The 18,011-nt window shown below is 35.7% G+C and overlaps 1 protein-coding gene across 1 annotated transcript in view; it reads right to left on the minus strand.

Annotated features, from left to right (window-relative positions):
* LOC129228514 (protein trachealess-like) overlaps positions 1–18,011 on the minus strand; it is a 151,666-nt gene that overhangs the window by 18,078 nt on the left and 115,577 nt on the right. The window contains exons 4-8 of the mRNA XM_054863193.1: positions 16,474–16,563; positions 6,823–7,015; positions 5,139–5,257; positions 2,978–3,183; positions 1,387–1,493 (exon numbers count right to left, since the gene is read on the minus strand). Of these exons, the coding sequence (XP_054719168.1) occupies positions 1,387–1,493; positions 2,978–3,183; positions 5,139–5,257; positions 6,823–7,015; positions 16,474–16,563 (715 nt within the window). The remainder of the gene's footprint in view (positions 1–1,386; positions 1,494–2,977; positions 3,184–5,138; positions 5,258–6,822; positions 7,016–16,473; positions 16,564–18,011) is intronic.

Raw genomic sequence — 18,011 nt, forward strand, 5'->3', positions numbered from 1 at the left:
AATTAAAGTACTGCCTATAACTATTGTATCGCCGCAGGCGGCGAGGAGGGGGGGGGGCGAAGCCCCCAAACTACACCACGAAAGGCAGTGTACACTGACCTCCACAGGCGAGTTGCACGAGGCGCCGAAGGCGGCTGCTTTCAATCATATTCACCTTTTCTACCACCGAATATTTCACAGTTTGAAAGCAATTCAACGTTAATCGCTGTCGGCAAGCATCATGAAAATGAAGGTGTTCAACAGTGGTTCTGGTCAATTGTTCGTCCATTGGCTATTTTTTACTTCACTGTGAAAAATTACGTTTGCGTAACTATTTCAGAAGGCTATGATATGTTGATTTCACAATAATCTGGCATAGAAGATGGGTGGGCAGTTGACGCAATTGGTGTAAAAGCCATACTGTTAGTCTTTTAGGCAACAGTTGTGATTTTTTGTCGCTGTCGCGGCATGTATGAAACCAGCACGAGATTACATGAAACGTAAAACAGTGATGTATTTTATTATTGTTATAATTGCCAGACTATCCTACCTTTCGCTGGCATAGCCTCTCTATGCCTGCTATACGTTTAGTTCCATTTTGCGAACTATCAAACGATAGTTGATACTGTTTGTTCATATTTATGTCTGACGACAGATAAAAAAAATTCCGTTCAGCAAAAGTTTTTCTTTTTCCATATAGCAGTTTGGAGTTTACAACACATACAAATTAAACTACTCACCGAGCGAACAAAAATACGAGGATGAAATCAAATGATATTACAATACTACAGTCAAACTCGGAAACTCGCTTATAACGAACCCTGATTTAACGAGAACCCGGATTTAGCGAGGAAATAAGAAATACTTGGTTGGTACAATGCTAAGTCTATGGGAGCATAACTCGCTTTTAACGAGCAAACCCCGCTTAAAGCGAGCAATATTTTTGTGATTCATAAATTTCTATTGACTTTCAGCTTATTTTTTTTTGGTAAATTGTCAAAGTCAACCAAAGGTAGTAATAAATCATACATCCTAAGAACAAGCGATGACAGTATATTTTTTACTTTGTCGAGCAGAGAAATATTTAAAAATTATATCTTTGCATTTGTGTATTCCCCAAGAACAATGACAAAAGAAAGAGACATTCAGACAGTTCAAAGCAAAGTAACCAACTTCTTTGGTTTACAGTGATTAAAATGAAGGAAAAAAAAAACCAACCATGATGAATTTTTGTGCTTTTTCTCACGAACTCGTTTTTTACGAGCACTCGGTTAAATCGAGCAAATATCGCCGTCTCTTTGCCCTTGTTATGAGCGAGTTCGATTGTATAATCTAATTAATGCAATTTTAAAGTAAATAGTTTAGATTCAAGGTTAATGTTAAATGAAGTGAGGGATAATAACTTACAGTCTATATGGCATTTCCGTAGCTTTTGTACATCTTGCCCATGGCACAGCGTATACATATTTTTCCCCGTAAATTCTTCTGCCGTATAATCCAGAAGCTCTGAGACTCTAAAATTGTTACAAGAAATAAACATAAATATTTTGCTTCATTTGATATAATTCAATGATTCATTGAAATCACCTAAGTTGAATTTCGCGTCAGTAAAATATAAACGTAAGAAAAAGAATTTCTAGAGCAGAAAAATAACATGGTAAATAACAAATACTGTATAACCTCGATTTAGCGATTGTCAAGGGACTGTTACATTAAGTTATTGTTAAATCAAGGATATCGTTAAATCGAGGAGCATTGACATTCAATTAATTCAAACCCGGACCAGTGAAATATATCATTAAATTGAGGAAATCGTTAAATCGGGTCTCGTTAAATCGAAGTTATACTGTATAAGCAAAGAATTTTTTGCATTAAATATACGTGGAATCTTAATAGAATTTTTTAAGCAATACAAACTAATTTTTAATGATAATTCCTAGATCTCTTATTTTTTATTGGATTGCGTGTATATCCGGTCAATTAGTCAAATTTTTGCTGCGTATTTAATTTTAAAGGTTAGCAAATATTGGGAATACCAAATTATTAACATAGACCATTGTCTAATAATAGCTTACTGTTTTAAAAGGTAGGATTTTGAAAAGAAAACGAAAGAACAGTAAATATCAGAAAATAATCCTCCCTTCTCCAAAACAACAAAAAATGATAGTAATGTACCAAAATTATAGAATTAATTAATGAGAGAGAATATTGTTGTAAATTTAGAAATTGCATCAATTTCGTGGTTGCAGAAACTTTTTTTTTTTTCCATGTAAAAACGATTTAAGCTTCGGGATGCAAGTAGCAGTCATAGTAAAGGTTTCACCATGACATCTATGTCCCAAAGCTCAAGATTTTATACACTTAAAAAGTGGTTTCTTGTAACCTTGAAAATAGCATGCAATATAATTTGCAATGCGTGCACTGCAACATTGTTTTTTTACTTAGTTTGCACAGAAATTCTTTTTTCTTATATCCCAAGAGACTAATGAATATGAATCGCCTAATCACTGGATTCAAACATGGCCGAGCTCTGAACTTTTGAGGTCGAATACTTTAGAATTCGCTTGTATTGAATGTAGCACGCTTTCTGAAATGAAAATGTTATTTCTGAAACAATTAATTGAAATACTATCAGAGAAGTATAGAATAAAATTTTACAATGTTTTTGTTGTAGTACTGATTGTTGAAATGTGTACATTAACTAAAATCAACAATCAAGCTCAAAACAGATCGAATACTGCGCTGCTTTTACCACATTGCAGGAGTTAAAATTAAGGGGATGAATTTAGCAATTATATAATTTGATATAATATACAATATAACCTCAATTTAGTGATTGTCAAGGGACTGGAAAAAGTTATCGTTAAATCGAGGAGCAAAGACATTTAATACAGTCAAATCCGGACCAGTGAAGTGTATCATTAAATTGAGGAAATCGTTAAATCGGGTATCGTTAAATCGAAATGCAAGACGGTCTCTTGAAGGAAAGATTGCTTACCTGGGCTCGCAGTGTGCCACCCTGAATTCGAAAGTTAGCCTGGTAACAAACATGTCGCTTTCCAGACGTACTTCGTTGATGGAGGGTGGCGGCAGAGCAATGGCCATAGCCACCATGCCCAGCACACTAGATGAGCTCTGCTGTCCTGGTTGCTTCCCTCTAGAAAAACTGTACTGGGGCCGGAGGTGAGACAGCACCAGTACCACCTGGAACAAACGTTAAATGATTATGGTTCGAAAAGCATGTACCCTAAGATGTGCAATCTTCGGACATAAACTATTTGCGAAATAGCTTACAGTCGATATTTTAAATATTCCGATTCAGCTTCTGCCTATCACAAATTGACGAAGAAGCAGAAGCACTAGGCATTTCCATTAAAAAAAAAAGGAATCATATGAATTTAGCAGAACAATAGTGATTCAAGTTCAAAATGTTCATTCAAAGGGTTTTCGTTATTTTTATGATATAATTCCTAGTATAAGAGCCATCATCTTTTCTAATTGCTATTGTGTGTCATCTTTGCCATGGTGTTAATGAGAATTTTTCTTTCAGAATTTCCTACATGCTATTATCGGGAAAACTAAACTGGTCGAACATGAACTAAAGCAATACTAGTTCAAGTGTAAAATACACTTGAACTAGTATTGCTTTAACACATTCATATGTCACAATTCCCTTTGAATCGATGAACTATGAGGATAAAAGCTAAAATAAGTTTACTCTCTAGCTTTCTCTCAAGAAATCGAACATCAATGGAAGAAACAAGACAGCAGTTGAACAAGCAAAGCAACTAGATACTAGTGGGTAGCGTTTACCAGCAATAGAGCAGACGTCACTGACACAGTGCCTACGCACAGTTAGGGACGAGCCTTTTATACTGATCCCGTTATTTATAGAGAGGTTTTAATGGAAGGAGGCTATCCGGAAAAGTGGCCTGATCTTCTCACATGTGACGCACTGTTTGCTGGATGACAATGCGAGACCACACTCGGTGACGGCAATACAAAATCAGATTGCAACTCTTGATTCACAGCGCATTGACCATTCTCAAAAAGTACTGATCTCACACCCAGTCACGCATTTGTATTTATTTATTTACCAGTAACTGTAAATAGGCTAAATTTACAACTTTTGTGAAGCTGACTACTTCACTTATGTCATAATCGTATCTAGTATAAGAGTTCGTTATCCGTTTGATTGAGGAACATGTTCCCATTACTATGTGATGTTTTTTACGGTTTCTATACTATATATGCATTAGAATTTTGTGAACTCGGATATCTTCGTAAATTTTAGTCGGAAGGTCGTTATGTAGGTGATTTCTCTGAATATGGATGTAATGACCCAGCGGCTGCATACAAATTTTGATTGTGTGGATTTTTACTATGTTTTTCTGAGCCACCCTAAGATCTTAATTTTACCTTAGTGCGACTACTTTTGTAAAAATATGCGTCTCTGACTAACGGTGGTAAAAATATTGGACGTTAGGTTTTTCTAAAGCATGTTGTTAAACGTGGTTAAACGCTGTGTCCTACAAATTCACTTTATTAATATTTTATAGCGTCGTAAATACTCACATTTTGAAAGTAGTTTGCCAGTTTTTATCTAAAATCTGGCAGTAAGTCAATCAAATAACATGAATTGGTAAACTCTACTCTAAATATTCTACAGGATATCATTAATTATCAAATAATGAATGTTACTTTCCTTACAGTAATTTTTTATTTCACGGTTCTTTAACTGTTTTATTTTTACTTTCACATTTTCCCGTTTAGACAATTATGTAATTTTAGAAGAATCCCTCTTACATTTATTACTAAGCGCTAACTTAATTACGTTCTTTGTAGATTTACTAACACTCAACAACAAGTTTGACGAGCAAGAAAAAAACATTCTGTATTGGTAAATCCTTTACTTTCAGCGAATGCGAAGGAAAAACTACCAACTGTTTTGATAGTTTTGGAAGTTAGGTCCGAAACCCAATTCACAAATCATGCTATTAATAAATAGATAACAGAAGTCATAAAAACTTCTTACCCGGTATTGAGAACCTTCGTCATGGTCTCTCCTTTTCGATAGCGTGGACTTTATGCGAATATAGAATTAATTCGTATTCTTCATCGAATAATTAATTGTAAATACAAATTTCCAAAAGTCTTACCCTGTATCCAGAACTTTTGAAGTGGCATCCTCTTTTCGTTAGCGTGGACTTCATTCGAATGCAAAAGGATCTGTCCCTCCCTTTGAAGGCTGTGTTTCCATTTAGAGTCATCACAGGAACTATATAAGAAATATTTTAAATTGTCATTTGATCAAAAGTTCAAACTCTGAATCATACATTTGTTCGTAAAACCAGTAAATATTCAAAGAGATATTCATGGTACATTATTTAGTCTGTGTTTTGAAAACTGCTTAGTAAGGGTTAGATCACGTTTGTTGCATGCAATGCGCATTTTTCTGTTGTCCACAACTTAACTCTCTCGTTTTTTTTTTTTCTTTTTGTTTTGAGCAGTGAGTTTTTAAGTTCTTAACTTTTAAAAATTCTCAATTTTATTCGAGAAACATTCTTCTTAGGTTTTATAAAACCTCTTTTGTCGAGTTAAATGATACGATCCTCCTTTTTCAGAATGCCTATATGCAAAGCAGTTCAAGATGGCTTTGTTGGACAAGACTATTAGAGTGGTATTGCCATTCCTACGTCAACCGCAAATACATAGTACAATATACATGCACTAAATTGTTTGGATTGCCACAAACCTTTTAGGATTGAAGGAGTTAGAAGCAAAGTAATGCAAGTGGACTTCATCAAGTTTTGAGTAAAACATGTACAAAGTTCAAATTGTTGGTAGACTTTTATTGAAACGTTTTTTCGAAGTATGCTGCATAGTGCTGCAACACTTACAATGGGCATGGCTACTATTACCATTTCTTGCCCCAAAACTAATGAAAGTTTCTTCGGGCATTTTTACCAAACATTTCCACATTTTAATTTAGACATTCACCTCTTTGCTTCAAAGTGCTTCAATTATCGTTGATAATGTTGCAGACATATTTGTAGACATTTATGATACGTGTCATGATTCAAGACGATCTCCTTGTCCACTCTAACACAGCATTCTGTCACATTTAATTTTAAATGCATTCGTTTTGCAGTAAATGTCCAAGCAGCTCAACTTGAAACGATCGGTACTGAGCTGGAGTTCTAATATCACTCGATGCACTTCACTTCGCTTGAATCAGCGCCTTAGTAACAAAAAACTGTAATCTCCGTTCACTTGGAAGGTCTGTGAAAGATATTTTAACCGACAAACTAGTTCAACGACTTCATAAGCTCTTCACAGACCTTCTAAGTGAACGAACATTAACAGTTTTCGTTAAATTAAGTCAACGAAGATGCTGATTCCCTCGGAGAGGAGTGAAGTCAGAGTGCCTGTGAAGCCGGGGAATTACAGTTTATTGCCTGAAATCTTTATCACAGAAACTTTAAGTGAACCGACATTTAAGCTTTTGCGACCAAGTGAACGAAGGCGCTGATTCATGTTAAATGAAGTAAATATTACTGTTGATTCACGCTAAGTGAAGTGAATCAGGATGAGTGAACATAGATTGCCGGTAAACTAGTTTGCCGCCGGAAATCTCTATCACAGACTTTCCAAGAGATCTGACATTACCGTTTTTGTTACCAAGTCAACGAAGGCACTGATTCACATGCAGCGAAGGGAATCTGACAGAGTGAAGCGAGTTCAAGATACCTGTACAGATTTGTTATTCAATATTCATCAGAGAAAGAAGCGTGAGGTCATGTTCACACCAATTCAACATGGTAGGCCTGGAAGAATACTTACGCGGCCTATCAAGTGAGTTGGTGGGCGTGGAGGCCCCTGCAGCTGAAGAGGAGGACCCGTCATCAGAGGCAACGGACCCTGGACTAGCCGCAGCGGCCTGCGACTGCGCTAGGTTGATGCCCATTTGTTCTGCAAGCTCCGCGTGGTCCTGCTGGTGGATGTAGTCGAAGACGCTGCTGCCCGTCATCTCTACCTAGAGAGGATAAAAATGAAAGTATGGTCAGTGAATGAAGGGTCATTCCACGAAGATGTCATTCTGTAGTCCGAAAAATCAAACTCAATTAATATTAATATGTTAGACCTGATTTTAAAGATAACGTACTGAATTTTCGAATGTGGAAACAGTCTTTCCACGATGGATGACTTGCATAGAATAATTACAGCTTGATGATCTTTAAGAACAATATGTAAATATTTCCTATTAACCATTCGAGGAACTTATTAACTTCCAAAAACTTTTTGATTAAAAAAATAAAAAAAAAAATTATGTCCCCTTTTTCACATGGTTCAAAGTCAACTTAAGTGTCAGGATAGCTTGGAATCAGGTAAATAATTAATTTAAAAATGTTTTTTTAGTTTTGGATAACTATACAATACTTGAGGAAACTTTTTTCAGTTTTACTCCAAAGGATTCAATAGCACTTTAAATGAGCAGTTAAGAATAGATAAATTGTACGTAAAAGACCATGCATACGTATGGGAAGCAAATCTGGATAACAGATTTTGCAAAGGCTAAGTGATTGATGGAATAGCGTTTCACGTCTCAGACAATTATTGGTCACCAACCAAAAGTTTTATCGCAATCACATATGCATCTTTCATCTTTGCTGTATCTTGAATCACGTCTTCTGTGATTCAAGTATTCTTTCACGTATTCTGTTCGTCGGAATATAGGACCAGGACTAGACTTACGGAATTTAAGTTCCAGAACTAAGAAAAATAATTAGAACTCAGTGTGAGCAAGAAGGGGGGGAAGTAGATAAAGGTGAATGACAAAATATTTCAAACTCAGTGAACATCAAATTGCATGAAAATATTTTAATAAGATTAATAGTCTCAATTGGAAGAGTTGATGAAATCAGTGTATGTGAGTAGAATCAGTCATGTTTTTGCAGTAATGTCAGCAATTAAAAGTAATCTCTATATTGCTTGAAGAACTCAGCTAAACACTCAGCTTATGATGATGATTATTATTTTTTAATTTTTCGTCTTTGAAGATTTCAAATTTCGGAAGCTTTTCTATAGGATGTAATTTTATGAGAAAGATTTTTATTATACGTAGGTCAATCAGAAAGTTAGTTGAACTTCTACGTAAATACGTTCCATCTAAGACAATTTTGATGAAACTCTGTGATAACACTTTAGACATGTACCTTTATCGTGTGACGCAGCGGCTTCCACAAGGCAAGTTTAGTTTTTCTGATAATCAGTCGCAAACATGTCTCAACAGCTGAGTGTAGCGTCCAAATTGGAAATGCGTGCTGTAATTCGATTTTGTGGGCAAAAATGCGCAACTGCACTGAAAATTATGGGCAGTAGCATGAAGTGTAAGGTGAAAATGCAAATGTCATGTCAAGCTATTGGAAAATGGTGCAACATAGTATTTGAGAATGGACGAACAGAATTGATTTTGAGCATTGACGACGTTGAGCGCGAGGGAGGACCAAGTTTAGGTGGGAAGTGTGGGATCACAGTCCCCATTTGCCCTAACCGTTTACCTCCTGACTTGGATGTTTTTGGTCCCATGAAACAAGAACTTTCGGAGCGACGGTACCATTCGGATGACGAAGTGAAAATTGTGTCCCAACAATGGTTATCGGTCATAGGACGGGATTTCTTTGCAGAAGGCATCGAAAAACTTGTACTACCCCTCGACAAATGCTTAAGTGACGGAGGTGGTTCCGTTAAAAGGTAGATTTTGAATGAAACTTTAAGGTAGCAATCAAGTTATTGTAAAATTCCATTTTTTTTTTTTTTTTCTTGAGCAATGCAACTAACTTTCTGACTAACCCTCGTGTGCACTGGCATCAAAATGTAAGCAAAATTTTAAAATTACGTATTTTTCTTTTAAAATAAAGATAGCAACACTTCGTCATATTTATCTATCAGTAAGCATCAAATGTAAATCAATGTAAATCATTTGAAAATAATAAGATTAGGTAATTAAGCATAAACTTGTTTCTGTGGTGAATACTACTTTTGCCTGATATGCTCTACTTTGACTGAGATCGTTGTTTTAATTTAATAATTTGATGTTGTATAAATCGATGAGTACATGTATTTAGAGTTGCGGCAGGATACATTATTTACCTTAAAAAGTTTCTTTACGTGGAACTTTTGATGACTCAGGGAAAAGAGCTGTGATACCCAACTTTTTTTTTTAATCCGAGAGTCGCACCTCGTATTAAGATAAATCACGCGGGGCGGTGCACATATTCAGTGTAAATATATTTGATTTTTTTTTTCTACATAACACGGAACATGATAAAATATCAAAACTAAGAATTATTGTTATTATCATTACTAAGTACTTATTTCATCAATATGAAGTTTCCATCTGTTTTTTAGAAAGCAATTTCTGACCATTTTGCTCCGGCAGCAGTCATTCTTAAAATCGAATGAAGATGATCGATTGTTATGGAAGTTTCCAGGATAGTTTTCTATTCGAAACATTGAGCAGAACAACGGCCACATGGATCAGCTTTGCGGACCGTAGATTCGGTACCACGGTTATAGAGTAGCTATACTGACATTAGTTGTGGTACAGCAAAAAGTGTGTTCAACTATACCACATTAGTTGTGGTATTGCAGAATAGTTATATTTAAACCTGTCTTTTGTAAAACTGATGTGATGTACTTGTATTTTTTGTTCAAAACGTGGGACCATGGGCAAAAAAAAAAAAAAAAAAAAGATTGTTTGCTCCCCCCACCACAATGCATCATTTAAATTTAAATTAAACTCACCTTTTGTTAACTAAAGCCAGTTAATGATATAAATAACAATCAGAATATTGAAAATATTTTGACAGGATCAGGTGATTGAAATTCACGTCACTGTAAACATCAAGCTACTTTCCCACTCAATAAACATTGTTCAGCTCAGGAAAATCGTGATAGTTTTATCAGCTTAGCAGAATTCCTGAAAGCCCTACAAGTCCACAATTTTTATGACGCAGATTAAGTGCTCGGATTCGAGATATGACAATTAAGGAACGTGATACGAGTTGAATTCCAAAAGAAGGCATAACATTTATGGCTTTTTTGGTCGCTGTAAATCTCAGTTACCACTATCTCGAACCGCGAAGAGTAGTTGGTATTGTAACTAAAAAGAGGATGTATTTTGAATCTCCTATAAACTTTTTTATGCAAATGGATATGGAATGCAGTTTCGCTATTTGTGAAATTTCAAGGAAGAGTGGTCATTCTAGGAAGGCTAGCTATTATTATTATTATTCTATTTTTTTGAGCAATCACGATTGCTTATTGTTCTCATTTGACCGTTTTTGAGGTCCGTGCCTTTTTCAGCTTGGATCAGAAGCCTCTGCAGCACCACCGCCCACCGTCCTCTGCAGGAGGCGCGGCGCGGCTGCTCCGGTCCTGAACTATCCGCTTCTCCTGGTCGGAGGCGTCCATGTCTTACACACACACACGCACACACACACAAGCCTACGTGCATATACACAGGTCTACACACACGCACGCTCACACACATACACACACACAAGCCTACGTGCATACACACAGGTCTACGCACACGCACAAGCCTACACACTTACACACAACTATGCACACGTAACCGCCCAGGAGGAGAGGCAGGCTTGGGGGGGGGGGGAGCTGTTTCTAGGAAACAATAATTCCAATGAGTAGGGTCCTGTCTCAGTTCGTGATTGCGAAAAACATAATTTAAATTCAAAATTCAAATTAATTTTCTTTTTTTTTTTGTGATTGACAGCATTTTAATGAAATGATAAATTGTTAACCTAATTTTTATTCATAAAGTATAATGAGGCAGCCAGAAGCAAAAGGGATGAAAAATTTGGAGGTAACCAGTACACACAAATGGTAGGTGAAGCTCTCCTCTGTTTTAGGGCAAGAGATAGTAGGGAAAGCTGCTGTACCCACGGATGGTTGTACCTACGGACGTTGGTCGGGAAATTTCGGGTATAGTCGAGAGAGATCGGATGGGAGTTCAACACGTGTGTCCCAGCTCTCTCCAGTAACTTAGGAGGTTTCAACGCCATCAAACGAACAAGTAAGATTCTAACACAATTTTTCGGTTTTAGTAGGATCTAAGTTAAAAAAAAAGGACTTTTTTTTGTACGTCTTGGATTGTATTATTCATTATCGTTGTAGGTATCAGGTTGCCCTATGTTTTCAAGTTGTTGTTTCTGGTTTTTATGTCATGAAACTCTTACTGTCGATGTGACTGACTTGCAAAACCAAAATGGCGTACCTTTGTACCCAAGGACACATAACCATATGTACCCACGGACGGCAATTTTTTGTGTCTGGGTCACACCTGAGTCTTCCTACAATGTGAAGTACGTCAAAATGGTGCCTTATCGTCAATGTCCGAAATTTACTTTCAACACTGTTGATAAATTTGAAGTAGAGCTTGAAGATATACTGTTGAAGTTACCCCCAGCCCCACCTGTTGTAGGATCTACAGATCGTCAATCCTAACTGTTTTCATTTGAAGTCTTCTTTTCTGGGTTTTTATTGGGTTAATCTAAACTGAGTTTTTTGTAACGGGTTAACTTCGTTAAAGGTTTCAATTTTCATATAAATTATTGAGGTCATTATATAGGTGGAGAGCCATACTAGTCTATATAGTTAATTTTTTGTTTAAAAACAAATTAAGTCTCTTAAGAATAATATATTTTTAAAGAGTACACTGATGTTAAAAATTTACGATAATTTAAAAAAAAAAGAAAAAAGAAAAAAACCTTAGGTATTCGGTTAATTTTCAAAGTTTGGTTTCTGTTGGATTTTTTGTTTAGTGTTATTTGTAATGGATGCAGTGTTTCAATATAAATTGGCTTATGAAAATGTATTGAGTTCCTCAGACCTATTTATTTATTTATTTTTATATGTCCATGGTTACAAAGACCCCTGTCCGTGGGATGAACGGGGTTTTGTACCCAAGGACAAAAAAGGTAATTTTAAAAAAATTGTTTTTGCAGTTGAATTCTTTGAAATTTTCACCTGACAAAAATAGCCACATTAGATGATAAGTTGTAGATTTTGCCAGAAAAATGTATCGATCGATTATTCATCCACAGAGGCCAGCAAAAATTGAAAAGGAAATTTTGTCCGTGAGTACAGCAGCTTCTCCTACTAGTAGCCGATGTAAATGCTGCTATACTTGATTTAAAAAAACTTTTCAACGACCGGAACTCTAAGATCGACTTCGTTGTTCATTTCACTAAACCACTTTTCAGCTTACAAAATGTCTACCCTGACCGGTTTTGAAAAGATGAACTTTTACTTTTTATTTTGTCCAAAAGAATGACAGTTCGTGATTTACTCAAGAACCACCCCAGAAAATGGCGCCTCTTATAAATTCAACATCACGGGAAGGTTTTCATCGCAGAAGTAGTATGAAAGATAAGGTAGGCTGGGCCATGGGAATCTGTTGTCCCTGGAAATAATTTACGACTCCATCTATCGAATGTATCCGAGACTCAAATGAAACTGAACGCTCTTCGCAATGTTGGAGAAGTCGGGAGTAATTGTATTTTTATTGAGCGGAGGGAACGTACCTGTTCTGAAGATAGCGAATACAGTTTTAGTGTCCCTCGGTTGCATGCATAAGATAGTACGCCGTCCCACCTTGACGTTTATGCCTTTTTAACTTTTTGCTCGGCGAGCCACATACCGGATTCAGATAAAGTTCATTAAAGTATGATATGACGAAACATTTACACCATAAAAATAAAAAAAATAAAAAAAGCTGGTATTCATTTGAATTTTGCCGTCGTGAATTCAAATAGTATTTTTCGCAATCACAAATTGCGACAAGGCTCTACTCTTCTGGTTTCTACAAATGGCTCCTATCGCAATCGCAATTGGGTCGTTTCCGAAATTTTAAAAGTATTTTTTTCTGAAAAAGCATGTTTAAAAACATAGGTTCTGAATATTTTTTTTTTAAAAATGACAAAGTTTAATATTTTTTAAAAGTTTTTTAATCGGTGCGCAGATTTATTTTCATTTTCTACGCTTTTGCACATGACATTACAAGTGATGAAATGCCATTCACTGATGCATTCACCCAGATCACAATTTTTTAATTCTCTTCTTTACTTATATACAGTCGAGTCCCGACTTACCCGAGGGATGCGTTCCAAGACCCCTCGCGTAAGTCAAAATTCGCGTTGTGGAAAAAGATATATGTAAAAACTTTTATAAACATGCCCGTGTAATAATAACACTTATAAACACCACCTCAAACTGTTAAAAACAATTTTTTAACTATACATTACTGTTTCTTACATAAAAAGTTGTATTTATTTGTATTTTTAAAAACACCATTTATTACATAAAAAACTGCTACGATGCACAAAATCAATGATCAATGGGAAAGAAAGACGTAAAATAAACGACTACGGTACGTACATTATGTAGTAAGGAAAGCAAATGCACTATAGTTGTACCAAAGACCATATACTGTACAGTAGATCCAGTTATGATGTTTGTAACTTAAAAAAGCGCAGATGGTGATGATTTATGTTGCGTGATCAAACCGTTATTCTTATATAATTTTAAATACACAATACAGTAGCTTCACTAGTTCTTTTAACGCTTCCATCTATGGCAACACCCCTCTTCCTGGTTTCTTAAATTCACAATACAAGAGCAGCTTCCATTTTCATAATTTTTGCATTTTGCTTAGAAACTATTCGCTGAACGTTTACGGATTTCCTTTTCTTGCTTTTTAATTGTAGATATGGAAAATTCACTCGCACCTAATTGCCGTGCTACCTTCGACGCATTTTAAAGTTGTTCAAGCACGTAATCTTTAGCTTTTCTTTAATTGTCTGAAACTTTCTCTTTTCCTTCTATCATCACAAACTTTAAATGAAACAGCGCTCCTTAGGGCGAAGAATTCGTTTTAGGAATAAAATTCTTAACCGGGGAAAAAATCGCGTTATAGCCATTTCGCGTAAGTCGGATCGCTTTGTAGCGGGAGTCGACTGTAATGGCAACGATATGGTTGATAGCAAGCGTAGAACTCAGTATTTAATTCGTTTCTAGATTATCAAAACATGGAAACGCGGTAGACAGATGCGCCAAAGTACATCATTTGTGACGTCATAAAGGCCACGCCTTATTTTCAAAATCTGACGTAAAAAAAATTTAAAAAAAATTAAAAATCATGCGTTGGGAAAATGAAAGTTTTTTCTCGTTCCTTTCAGTGACTAAAAGTAGTTCTTTTGACTGAAGAAAATAACCCAAACAAAATTTAAAAACAAAATTTGAATTCAAAACTTCAGAATTCAAATACCAGAGACTGGATGCTGGATATTGTGTGCTGGATGCTGTTTTTGTGTACAGAGTATTGTGTAAAGTTGAGAAGGTCGGGTATAAGTAAATTTGATTCCGGGGAACATGGACGCCACCTCTCTAGAGGAGAGACAGACACCACTATCCAAGAAGAGAACCCGCTCGCGGACGTTAGTGCATCAGATAAGTTTGTGTTATTAGCATAAAAAAATAAAATCAAACGAACGTCAATATCAAGTACGGCAAGACAATATGCAATCGTGATTGCTCAAAGAAAAGAAAAGAAAAAAAAAAAAAAAAACCCGCATCTGTTTTTCTTCGTTCTTAGAAATCGTTGCTGTAAGATTATGAATGCTTAATAGCAAAAAGATATAGTTGCATAAAGTAGGTCTTAAGCCAGAGAATGCTGCTATGTGACACAAGTAAAACTGAACTTTTAATAAACTAAGACTTTCGTTTAAAATAAATTTTGATATAAAATACATATTATTTCAAAAAATGTTTCCAATTTATACAAAATAAAACATTGCGTGCTGTTATTATTATTATTATTATTTTGAGGAAGTATGTTTATTTGTTATTTTAATAAAATTGTTTGAAAGGGCTGTTTCCGAATTTGATTAGAGATCACCTAGTTGTTCCCCACTGGTCATCAATTTATGACGTCACTTCTGCTCTACTGGTGTGACATCTTCCATAGAATTAATAGAGTGTGGTTCCACGGAAGGACACAATTTTCCCATGAAACCAGAAAACTAAAAAGTGACTTTCCCTCAACACATCGCAGTTCGTATACAGATCATACTTGGTGAAGAAAAATTACACTTCAATTCTTGTTTGTGGTTACTTAATTACGGTGACATTTTCTCCTGCAAGTAGTTACTTAAACTGTTGAACACAGAGTTACAATTTTTCAAGTTACATATTTTAAGAGATTTAATTAAAGATATTCATTTTTTTGCTAAACACGTTTCAGACATACTAATTGGACTGTGAGTAAATTAAATTTAAATTCAGTATGGAAAGCTTTTCATCTTTTGCGATGTTCTTAATTTATAAATAGGGAAGTGTTGGGAGAAATAGGACAACTGCATCTATGCCCAAATAAATATTTGAAAAATATATGTATAACTCCGATTTAACGATTGACTGGAAAAAGTTATTGTTGAATCAAGGATATCATTAAATCGAGGAGCATATACATTCAATGCAGGGAAACCCGGACTAGTAGAATGTATCATTAAATTGAGGAAATCGTTAAATCGAAGTCATACTGTATTTCCAGCTTGTCGAGAAGATGTAGCAGCTTTAGACTCTCGCCCGATTCTAATTGCTACATCTACTGGACAAACACGAACGCATTTCACATCTCATTTCGACTTAAATGTATGTTCCACATTTCTTCCTTCTCCCCTCTACTAAAGTATTTCCCTAACTAAAAAAAAAAAAGACTTCAGTGACGGAAACATGGTAGAATAACGGCACCAGTAACAGACATAGCTCTCAGGTTAATTCAATTTTCTGAGTCTTTTAATGTCTTTAGACTTTTAAAACTATTTTTCTCTCATGCAATTACATCTCATCTAACGTTTGGCTGCTTCTGGATCCTCTGAATGAGTTAATTCTATTTTTATTTTCTCAAATTCAAAAAAAAGGTCCGACCCCCAGGAACAGACACTGACAATTCTGATGGTACCCAGTAACAGATTGGATGAGGAAAGGATCAGTAATGGACATAATTCCCCTTTTCTCTTCAAAATGTGCAAACGTTCTTTATTTTTAGAACTGAAGCCTTATTAAATTCAAATGAACATGAAACACCGGCAGATCTCGTGGTGGATGTTCATAACCTTCCACCACTGCCAACTGGCTCATAAAATTCACTCTGATAGCACTAAATGGTTGCACCGTATTCATGAGACACAGCAACATCAGTTTTACCCGCCAAAAATCTTATTATTTAAATCCAAACTTACGACTGTCTGTCACTTGTGCTATTACCCTATGTATATTGACTAAAAGTGAAGCTTCTTTAAGAACAGTTATCTTAGAACAAACGACGAAGGACCACTTAGGTCCGTCAGATAAGTAAGCTCAGTGTATCATATTTTCGATTTATTCCTATGTGATGGTATTGAATCAACTTACTTGTGAAAGCCCTAGGTAAATGGAAACCGTTTCTGAGATGTAGAGGAACCTTCCATCTGCACTTAGCGCGAAGGCAAACCCATCCAAGGACTGAAACAGAAAGAAATTGTGGCTTAAAACTGTTTTCAACATACACACTACATATGAGGCAGTGAGAAAAGATGTAGTACCAAAATTAAAAATTTAGAGTTAATCAATACAAATGGTTGGTGAACCTCCTTTCTGTTTTGGGGCAAGAGGTAGAACTAATAGTCTTGGAAAAGGCTGCTCTACAGCTTAATTTAGAAAAAAATCAATGAAAGCCTATTAGGAGTTGAACTTTGCAAACATTTTACTCGGAACTTTAAGATTGTCCACTTACATCCCTTTGCTTCTTACTGCCTCATATAGAAACATTGTATTGTGATACTTATTGAACAACCCGAGAATATTTTTTTATTTTTTTTGTTCGGTCATTTTTTATACCTTTTTCATTAAGTTAGGCTTAGGGTTGGGATTTTTTTTTTCATGGCTTATATTTTGTCAGTATTAATTTCTTTTGCATACATAAAACAATAGCCTTTTTTGTACGGTTTATCTTGTGATTATGAGCTGGAGAAAAAAAATGTTCTAGTTGGGCGAAACATTTTGAAAACTCACTAGATGTTCTATGTTAGGACAATTTTCCATTAATTTCGAGTTGCGTCAGAATTCCTTTCACACAGCGTAAGTAGTAAACTACTTAAATACAAAATTCCTAAACTAAAATCACAATAAAAGTCGAACCAATTACGAATCATTGCCAATGAACAAATTATTTCAAAATTTTACATAATGAAAGACTCCTCAAACTACAAAGTCACGTGTTTCGCTGTCTTTAAAATTAAAATAAGAACACATCGATCGGCAAGTTCGAAAGGCCCAGGCATATGAAATGGAATATTACAGAGACGTTCCAAAAGATACAATGATAGAATTTTTCTTACAATTCTCACTAACAACATTTCATTTCTTCTCCTTATGTAGCGATTCTTGGCGTGTTAATAACAAACCCACATTTCGAATTAAACAGAGTTAGCATGCATTCCCCTACGTGGATGATTCTATTTCGTTCTTTGTTCTACTGCTCCCCTCTCGAGATACTCATTCTATTTCACTTCAGTTCGGTAAAAAGACTTCTGTTGCCATTTGCATCGTAGCCAACTGAGTCTAACAAATCTTTAATTCAATCAATCGCATCGCGGCGTCGGATTTTGTACCTCAGTCCTTTGTTGTAATTTAGAAGCACCATACCCCTGCGCAATAGAAAATATTCTTAAAATTTTCCTTCCAGCAGTCCTCCCCCTCTAATGGCATTAGGAAATACTTTTAGTCGTACCGCAAATAGGGCTAATTTCAAATTCCTTTTGGCTTTTCGCTATGCAAACTCAGTTAGTGACTTTTAAATTGGTCTTTAACAGTTTCGGAGCCGTAGTTGAAAGGAAACGGCAGGGGAAAAAATGGAGTAGCAGTGGAGCTGGTCATATTTTTGGTACAGATAACTTTCAAGTCGGGGGTAC

This window comes from Uloborus diversus, chromosome 8, assembly GCF_026930045.1.
Source record: "Uloborus diversus isolate 005 chromosome 8, Udiv.v.3.1, whole genome shotgun sequence".
Lineage (NCBI taxonomy): Eukaryota > Metazoa > Arthropoda > Arachnida > Araneae > Uloboridae > Uloborus > Uloborus diversus.